At 39.6% G+C, this 10,486-nt stretch overlaps 1 protein-coding gene across 1 annotated transcript; it reads right to left on the bottom strand.

Annotated features, from left to right (window-relative positions):
• Positions 1–9,331: 9,331 nt before the first annotated feature.
• Positions 9,332–9,820, bottom strand: LOC130949638 (uncharacterized). The gene has a single exon (XM_057878302.1). The coding sequence runs from the start codon at positions 9,818–9,820 to the stop codon at positions 9,332–9,334; it is 489 nt and encodes a 162-aa protein (XP_057734285.1).
• Between the last annotated feature and the right edge of the window lie 666 nt (positions 9,821–10,486).

Raw genomic sequence — 10,486 nt, forward strand, 5'->3', positions numbered from 1 at the left:
TAGTCTATGTGTGTGCTTGTGTGTTTACTTTCACTTAGCAAAAAGCATGCTTTTGCCCCCCGCATCTTTAATTCAATAAAAGAAATGTTTGAATGTGAAGTAAGATAGTCTCTATCAAATAGAAGTATAATAAAAGTAAGTGGTGGTATGTGTGTGATTGTATAATAGCTCACTTTTAGTGAATAAAGAGCTAGGATATCTCCTTCTAAGAATAGAGTGGCCTACTGCCTATGAATCTCAATAAAAAAAATTCCTTGGTTAGAAAGAAAAAAAAAACAAAAAGAAAGAAAGAAAAGAGATAGCCAAAAAGTGGCAGAAAAAAAGGAAACAAAAAGAAACAAAGCTGGACACCAATAGCTTGAACCTTAAAATATATGCCTGTGGTGTCTTTGTACTAGGATCTGCTTGGATTAGTAAGCTCTTTGGAGTGCATCAACACTTGGTGACTTGGATTAACTAATCCGGGATCATCAGCTGAAAGTCCACTATCAAGAGCAACCTAACTACAAGGCATTTAGTAACCCAAAGAGGTGCTGGGCATCAATGTTTTAAGAAGGAATGTGAGCCAAGTGTCCATGGTGAATAATGTGTCAAGTATACAGAAAAGAAAATGAACTTGCTACACATGACACTCAAATAAAGCTTTTGAACAAAGTAATAGCCAAGGATAAAGGAATAATGAGAGGTCATAGCAGTATAGTACTTGAAGCTTGAAGGAGACTTTCTAGGCCTAAGAGTCAATAAGAAGTGAGTGTTTGCATATCCACACAAAACCCCATGAACTACCAATAATACTCTACTAGCATGAACATCTTCTTCCATTTCATTCTTTCTTCTTAATAATTCATTTCTTGCTTGGGGACAAGGAAGCTTTAAGTTTGGTGTTGTGATGACAAGTCATCTTAGCCTAGTTTCACTAGTCTTTTTCTTTTGTTTTCACTTGAATTATGCACTTTCTTGAGGTCTAAGCAAGCCAATTTGGGTAGATTTTCATGCTTCCTTTGATTGAATCAACCATAGATGAATTAATGCAATTTCATGAGGTTTTATGCTATATTTGTTACATATTGTGAAAGAATGAATATCTCATGATTTTGAGCATAGCTTTGATGTGTTTGGTTGATTAATGATAGGTGAAGAAAGCTTGGAGAAAGGTTGAAGCAAGAAGGAATGGCTAGGAGGAAGAGAGGACAAAAAGTTTGAGCAAAAGTTTGCCTCAAACTTTAGCTCAAACCTTTGGAATAAGTGAAAATGAACCAGGAAGCAAAAAGCTGGACCAAAAGTTAGCCTCAAACTTTTGCACAAACTTTTGGGTGAAAAGTTTGCCCCAACGTTAGCCCCTAACTTTTGGGCTAACGTTGGCACATGCAAAACTCTCCCTGGGCACCAAAAGTTTGCGCCAACGTTAGCCCCTAACTTTTTGGCTAACGTTGGCGCATGAAAATCTCTCCCTGGGCACCAAAAGTTTGCGCCAATGTTAGCCCCTAACTTTTAGGCTAACGTTGGCGCATGAAAAACACATAGGGGGGAGCAAAATTTTGTGCCAACGTTAGCCTCTAACTTTTGGGCTAACGTTGGCGCCATAAGTGCACATGAGGAGGCCAACGTTGGAGCAAAAGTTAGACCCCTAACTTTTGCACCAACGTTGGTATCAGCAAAAACATGGAGGCTGATATGAAAAGTTGGAGTAAAAGTTTGCCTCAAACTTTTACTCAAACTTTTACTCAAACTTTTGCAACATTCAAACCCGGTTCAATTGGTTCACTTTGATTCCTCTCCAAACTCCAAGAGAAATCAACCAAGGCCTCTCTCAACCCAATTCCACCAAGAGCAAAGGCCCAACTCAAGGCTTGAGGATCATTTGAAGAAAGTGTATAAATAGGATAGAATTCAAGTTATTCGAGAGCTTTCTTTTGAATTTTCATAGGGAGCTTTTCCTTTTAGTTTTTAGAATAGTTTTCGGAGAGCTTTTGGTATTGAGTGATCTTTAATTTCTTAGTCTCGGGGAAGGAGAATTCACTTCTCTTCCTCTTAGTTTTATTGCTTTCAATTTCAATTACAATTGTCTTGGATCTTGGGTTGGAGAATTGAAGAAATTATGTTTCAATCTCATCCTTGGATCTCTCTGTTTATTTACTGCTTAATTGAATTTCAATTTCGGTTAATTGCTCTTCATCTACTTTCTTTGCAATTTACATTTCCCTTGCAATTGTTCTTGTTGGATCTAGGAAGGCATTGAGATCTAAACTTGGTTTTCTAGTCTCTGGGTCCTGAGATCTGATTCCAAAGTTTACATTCTGTTTTTTGCTTTTCATGTTCATTTACTTGTTTTGCTTCAGATCCGATTCAACCCAAACCCTCTTTTACTCTTCTGTTTGATGCAATTTACTTTTTCTTGTTTAAATTCTACAAATCCAAACCCCAATCCCCTTTACAATTCCAGCCGTTTACATTCCTTGCACTTTAAGATTCCGCAATCTACATTTCTTGCATTCTAAGTTTTTGCCATTTAATTTCTTGTTCTTTAAGATTCAGCACTTTAATTTCTTACCCTCTTTAATTTCATGCAATTTACACATTCTCTTTACTTTCAATGCAATTTAATTTCTGCAAATCACAAATCACTCAACCAAATCTTGATTCGCTTGACTAAATCAACCACTAAACCAAAATTGCTCAATCCTTCAATCCCTGTGGGATCGACCTCACTCCCGTGAGTTTTTATTACTTGATGCGACCCGGTGCACTTGCCGGTGAGTTTTGTGTCGGATCGTTTTCCGCACATCACGTCGCTTGACAATTTGCTATACACGCGTACGCGTCATGTACGCGTACGCGTCGCCATGTGACCTTCCATCCACGCGTACGCGTCTTCTGCGCGTGTGCGTCGATGAGTTCATCCCAAATCCTTGATTTTCCATGATTTCTCTACTTGCATGCTTTTCCTCTTCACCCCTTTGATCCATTCCTAGCCTTTCCATCCTAAAATCGCTAACAAACACATCAAGACATCTAGTGGAATCAAAGGTGAATCAAAATTAACCAATTAAGAGCCTAAAAAGCATTTTTTACACTTAAGTATAATTTAGGAGACAATCATGAAACCATTCTATTTCATTGAATAAATATGGAAAAAGTGGATGAAATACACCTAAATTAAGCACAATATATACCACGAGGGAGACTAAGAAAAGCAAGAGGGAAGGGAGTGATAGGAGAAGAAGAGTCAGAAGAGGGAGACCAAGAGATGAAGGATAACCACCATAACCCACCTGAGGAGGTTGCCAACAACAATGGCCAGCCTCCAAGGAGAGTGCTAGCTTCCTAAACCATCCCTAACCCAAGAAATTGTGGGAGCAGCATCCTTACTCCCATTGTTCATGCCTATAATTTCGAGCTCAAACCACAACTCATCACTCTAGTTCAAAACAATTACCAATATAGAGGAAGTGCTGCTGAAGACCCAAATCAACACTCTGTTTTCTTAAGAATCTGGGACACAGTCAAGACCAGTGGAGTGCATCCTAACATTTACAAGTTGCCCCTATTCCCATTTTCTCTACGGGACAAAGCCTCTCACTGGCTAGAAACCTTTCCAATAGAAAGCATTATCAACTGGGATGATTTAGTTAGCAAATTGACGTGACAGAAATTAGCCGATTAAGAATTTATAATGAAAGTAGCGTTGCAAGTATAGTTCTTAATCGACGAAAATCCGCTTATCAATTTAAAAGGGTTGTCACAAAACAAGAATAAAAATACTGGGAGTATGAATCCCAGGTCGTCTCCCAACGAGTTGCAGAGAGAGTGCTATTTATTGATCAGGAAGTTTATGAGAAGTTTGGAGTTGGGGAATAGAATTACAGCTAGAGAATTGACAAAAGATTTAATTAATTATGATAAAATGGCCTTGACTAGGAGAAGATTAATTGGAAGTTCTATCCTTGTTGGATGTTCCCAAGTGTAATAGTGATAGGTTGTTGTTCTACTTAGTTATCCCTTATTGAATAAAGAAAAGTCAAGTAACTAGCTAATCATCTCTATTCTCAAGTCCTAATCCTTTCCGAAGGAAGGTTTAGAGTTAGAGATTAGAGAATCAGCCAACAACTTTCAATTAGAATTAACACTTGAGTATTCCCAACTCAAGGATCTCCTCTCAATCAACTCCCAAGTCAAGTTGGGAGTCTACTCCCTTGACATGAGTACTACGTTCATAAGCATAAAAAGAGAATAGAGAGAAGACATGATAAATTGAATAATAACTGAGAATTAATTAAAAAGTGAAAATAGATCTTGCATTAATAAATTCTAAAAACAATCCAATTGTAACTCTGAATAAGGATTAAGGATATGGAAGAGTAAGTAACAAGTAAGGAAACAAACTAGAATGATGAGGTTTTTCACGGAGGTAGTCAATCTTCTCAATATCCAGATCAAAGGCATAGAACTAAGAACTATGAATGTAAAGAACCCTAGAGGAGGAAGTGATTTCTCTCTCCCAAATTCAAAAACTAAAAAACTAAAACTAATGAATGAGATGATTTTTGTGTCAATGTGTCAATCTACTGAGTCTCTGCTGCCCCATGGCTCTAATCTGTATTTCTGGGCCAAAATCTGAATCTAAAACTGGCCTGAAATTGCCCCAGCGATTTTCTGCAACTACTGTACGTCGCGCATGTCACACGTACGCGTAGGTCACGTGTGCACATCGTTTGTGAATACTCCTTGTCACACGTATGCGTCAGTCACGCGTATGCGTCGCTCATCCTGTGTGCTAATCACGCACATGCGTCAAGTGTGCATGTGCGTCGCTGTGGAATGCTCCAAATCACGCGCACGCGTTGGCCATGCGTGTGCGTCACGTCTCGCTAGTCAGCTTCATTGTTTCTTTGTGTTCCTTCCATTTTTGTAAGCTTCCTTTCCGTTCTCGAAGCCATCATTGTCCTATAAGGCCTAAAACACTGAACACACAGATCACGGCATCGAATGGTATAGAGAGGGATTATAATCTAACAATTTAAAGGCCTAGAAAGCAGGTTTTCAATCATAGTATTAGATCAGGAAGGTAAATGTATAATATGCTAATTACATGGATAAATGTGGGAAGAATCTGATAAAAACCACTCAATTGAGCACAAGATAAACCGTAAAATAGCAGTTTATCAACCTCCCTACACTTACACATTAGCATGTCCTCATGCTAAGCTCAAGGAAACTAAAAAGAATGAATAGGGACAATAGGACTCATGCAATGCAATGCAATCTATACATATGAATGCAACTATATGATGAAATGTCGACGCCTACTTAGTTAAGAAAATAAACAAGTCTTCCAAGACAAAGAGAAATTAAATTTCACTAATCCAAATCACACAATAAGAGTAAGTAAACTTGTGAGAAGATAGCCTATGAAAGCCAGAAACATAGAGTCAAGCTTGAACCCTCACTAGGAGCATGTATGCACTTTAGTCACTCAGGTGTATAGGGTAATCCACTCTAGTCTCCTCCATTCATGCTTTCTAAAATTTTTTCTTCATATAATCAATCAACAAATATTTAATGCACACATGCAAACATCATGAGGTCTTTCTTAAGGTTGTAATGGGGTTTAGGTAAAGGTGAGGGTACATATATGGCTACATGAGCTAAAAATTGAATCCTTGATTATCCTAAGTTCTCACCTAACACACACATACGTTCCCTATGCTTCTAAAATCATGCCTAAATGCCCATAATCTCACTTTGTATGTTGTACCTACTCATGTACTTAAATGTTCTTTTATTCCACATCAAATGCATTGATCTTTTTTTTAACTTAGCATTAGGGTGCTTCCTTTCCCCTAAAATTAAACTGAGACATACAATATTTTTTTGTTTTTTTTTTTTGTTTTTGAAAGCATTATAGCATCAATGCAATTGATTTTCATAATTTCACATGAGTGGCATTGAAGCTTTTAATATTTATCAATTAGCATACATTCTTATTAACCCAAGTTCCCATAGTTTTTTCCACACTTGATTGACACACAATCTCTATCTTAAGCTAACCAAAGATTCAATTGGGATAGTTACTTGTTCTTTCGCTTAAGGCTAGTGATGTGGTAATATAAAGAACAAAAGGGAATTAAAAGGCTCAAAGGGGTGAACAAAGGTAATTAGAATGGTAGGCTATTCGGGATAGTGAGCTAATAACAATTGATAGCCTCAATCATACATATGCATGAATACATTAAACAATGGACATATAGATTAGAATAAACCATAGATTGCAATTATAGAGGAGAGAAAACACACAAGAATAAAAATAATGGTTAAATAGTATAACCATGCGATTAAGCTCAAAATCTCACTAGGTTGTGTGTTCTAGCTCTAACCATGTTCCAAATTACAATCTTCAGACAAGTCTAACATAGAGTTTTGTTTTGAATTAGTGAAATTTTAAAAAATTGGGTCTTTGAAAAGAACTTATTATTTTTCAACCAAGTAGAACATGCATGAAACTAATTATTACTATGCAATCTATTCTATCTAACAGAAGAAGAGAAAAAACTATTGGTGTTACGAAAGAAAGATTACCTCCGGAAGTCAGGTACTGACTAACCTCCCCACACTTAAAGCTTGGCACCGTCCTCGGTGCCATCAGTCAGGAACAAAGGGGGGATGGTAACATCATCTCCACAGTCGGGTGCGTCAGGGCTCCCGGTGCTGGTAGGTGAAGTGGAGTCTGAAGTGTCTGGTTCTTCTTCAGGTGGGTGGTTGCCAACAATCAGTTCCTTCAGATATGTGAATTGGCACTTGTTACGGCGCTCCATGCGATCCAACCACTGTAGTATTTGAAGGAGTAGCGGATTTGTTGAGGGTGCTTGTGATGTGAAGGGATAAGGGATATCTCTGGCCGGGTCTTCAGTCCGGCTAGTAGTGGCTGCTGTAGGTCTGATGTATTTCCCACTCGGAACATATTGATCATCCTGAGGAAGCATGGCCTTGGTGTCTCCAGCTCTATAGAGGACCCCAGCTGCCGAGACCAAATCTGAAACCAAGGCAGGAAAAGGTATGTTGCCCGCAATCTGTACGTGTCCCATGGCTTGCCGTATATGTCTTAATAAATTGATGGGCTGGTCCTTAAGGATACACCAAATGAGAACAGCCATGTCTGTAGTAAAGGAGGACTCGTGAGTGCTCGGAAAGACGTAGTGGGACATAATATGTGCCCACACGCGAGCTTCAAAGGTAAGTGCTGAAGCAAATATGCCCTTGGGCCTGGATCGATGGTAACCATAGATCCACTTGCTACCGGGTAGTGCTATAGTTCTGAGAACGTCGTCCCAGTCAATTTGGTATCGCTGGCGCTTGAGAGAAGCTTCTTTAAATGTGTCCAATCCTTCTGGAGCAGGGGGAAGGTTTAAAGCTTACTGAATAGCCCTTTCAGATATAGGGACTTGCTTCTGACGGACATAGACAGACTGCAGGTTTGGCATGTGAAAGTTGGAGTAAAATTTGACTACCCGTGAGAGATTAACCTGCCATGGCTGCTTCCGTAAGAAATCCCAGTGTCTGTTCAATGCGGGGTTCTACCAGGTCAACAATGTTGGTAGGGAGGATAAGAAGGTGCCCATTATTGTAGTTCCTTGCCGCCAGAATGGGAAACATTTGCTCACAGTAGCGGTTAGTGAACCGCGCAGTGTCCCTTGCTGGAAAGGCTTTTTCATATTCATTGACCTTGATGATCCTCTTTACTCGCTTTGTTGATGGTTTGACAGCTGTAGAAGATGGTTCTGTAGCTAGTGCTCTATTTGTTCCTCTTTTTGCCGGTGGTTTGGGGGCAGCTTTTTCTTTACCCTTCTTGGTGGCCATCCTGAAAAGGAAAAAGGAAAGTTACATTTAAAGCTAAGGGTTAAAGCAAGGAAGAGCACAGTACAAGTGATAATCAATGCCAAGCTAATGAAAATATCGTGAACACATGGTCGCGACTATATGTGATCAATTCATCAATGGAAATATAGCAAGTGCCTGGTATGGCAAGTAAATGCAAGATGTTTATTAGAATGCCGGCAAAGGCATGAGTAGCATAGATCAAGTATTGATTGTCCAATTTGATTATCAAATGTTTCACACTAACAATCTGTTTGTATTGACAATTATATTCAATCAATAAAAAATTGAAAGGGGTTTTGTGAAAAATAGGCATTAGAGTAGAAGAATAGAATAATTTAAAATTGCACAATGCCATACGAGTTTTTTCACAAACACTTAGCATGCATGGTAAATATGTTATTGAAAGTATGAAATTTGAACATGCAAGCAACCCAAAAATAATTAGTGATAATTGTCAGTAACTCTTAAAAATCCACAAGCAAAATATAGAAAATAATCACCCAAATAAGTTTCTAACACCAATTAAAAGGATGTAAAAAGGAAAAGAAAGACAAAGAAAACATAGATAAGGAAAGTAAAAAGAAAAAGAAGAAGAAAACATAGATAGAAATAATAATGGAGAAGTAAAAAGGGAGAGAAGAAAAGAACCTTGATGAAGAAGATGAAGAGGGGAGAGAAGAAAGGAAATGTAAGAATGAATAAAGAAGAAAGAAGGAAGAAGAAGAAAAGAAAGAAGAAGAAAGAAATTAGGATTGGAAAAGATAAGAAAAGATAACAGGGCTGCGCAGGGTTCAGGTGATGTTGCGTGCATGACGCGTACGCGTGGTCCACACGTTTGCGTGGGATGCGCAGAGAGGGAGGTGACGCATGAGCGTCAGTCACGCGTACGCGTGACCATGTTTTATGCTACTAGCGCGAGGGCAACGTGGCTCTCGCACAACCCTCTGTTCGAATTGGGATGTGTGCCAAAGTGCCATATGATGCGTGCGCGTCAGGCACGCGCATGCGTGAAAGCATATAGTTTACAAACGATGCGCACGCGTCAGGGACGCATACGCATGATACAATTTGTGCCTTGGGCAGAGTGCCAGCACCAAACCAGCCCAACTTTCGGCCAATACACCTTTTACGTCAAATTTTCAAGGTCACGCGTGCGCGTCATCGACGCATACGCGTGAGTTGCCAAATTTTCAGATGACACGTATGCGTGGGGTATGTGTATGCGTGGTGAGGCTTGTGCAATTGGCACACTTTTTGCGCTGTTCCCACGTAACTTTCTATTCAGTTTTTTTATGTAATTTATGAGATGTAAATGCAGAATGTGGATGTAAGCAGTGAAGGTGAGAAGTGTCAGTAACTAAAGCTAGAAAAGAGAGAAGGGAACGATCATACCATGGTGGGTTGTCTCCCACCAAGCACTTTGCTTTAACGTCCTTAAGTTGGACGGTCTACCAACTCAGTCGTCTGCTGAAGATGGATCTTCCAAAAGGAATATCTCCAGTTCCTTGTTGTCTTTCATCTTTTCACCATGGTAAAGCTTCAGGCGGTGACCATTAACCTTGAGGATCTTGTTGCTTGAGGGATAGCATAGATGGAAAACGCCATAAGGTTCAGCCTTTTCCACCCTATAGGGGCCTTCCCATCTAGATCTTAGCTTGCCTGGCATGAGTCTCAACCTGGAGTTGTAGAGGAGAACTAACTCACCAGGTCTGAACTCCATGCGCTTTATATTCTTGTCATGTATAGCCCTCACTTTTTCCTTGTATAGCTTGGAATTCTCATAAGCTTCTAGACGAAGGCATTCTAGCTCCTGTAATTGCAACTTTCTCTCAGCTCCGGCTTTCTCAAATTCCATGTTGCATTCTCGTACTGCCCAAAAAGCTTTGTGTTCTGTCTCCACTGAGAGGTGGCACGCCTTTTCGTAGATTAAGCAAAAGGAACTCATTCCGATTGGTGTCTTGTATGCTGTCCAGTAGGCCCAGAGCGCATCAATAAGTCTGGTGCTCCAGTCCTTTCGGTGAGGTTTGACTATCTTCTGCAATATGCGCTTTATCTCTCTGTTAAACACCTCAGCTTGCCCATTGTCTGAGGATGGTAGGTTGTTGCTATCTTGTGAATGATGCCATGTTTCTTTAGTAGGCCTGTCAATCTCCTGTTGTAAAAGTGAGTGCCTTGATCACTCACGATTGCTCGTGGTGATCCAAAGCGACAGATAATATGATTTTTAACAAAAGAGACAACAGTGTTAGCATCATCAGTACGGGTAGGAATTGCTTCCACCCATTTAGAAACGTAATCAACAGCTAACAGTACATATAAGAAACCATTAGAGTCTGGAAATGAACCCATGAAGTCAATACCTTAGACATAAAAAATTTCACAGAATAACATGGATTGTTGGGGCATTTCATCCCTCTTGGATATATTACCAAACCTCTGACATGGTGAACAAGATTTACAAAAAATAGCTGCATCCTTAAATAGTGTGGGCCACCAGAATCCACAGTCTAAAATCTTTCTAGCTGTTCTTTGAGGACCAAAATGACAACCACTTTCTGAAGAGTGGCAGGCTTCTAAATGGGCTGAAATTCTGATTGTGGCACACATCTCC

The sequence above is a fragment of the Arachis stenosperma genome, chromosome 9, assembly GCF_014773155.1.
Source record: "Arachis stenosperma cultivar V10309 chromosome 9, arast.V10309.gnm1.PFL2, whole genome shotgun sequence".
Taxonomy (NCBI): Eukaryota; Viridiplantae; Streptophyta; class Magnoliopsida; order Fabales; family Fabaceae; genus Arachis; species Arachis stenosperma.

What these genes read in the sequence shown, in the direction of transcription:
- LOC130949638 (XM_057878302.1), bottom strand. Translation starts at nt 9,820, where the DNA reads ATGAGTTCCTTTTGCTTAATCTACGAAAAGGCGTGCCACCTCTCAGTG.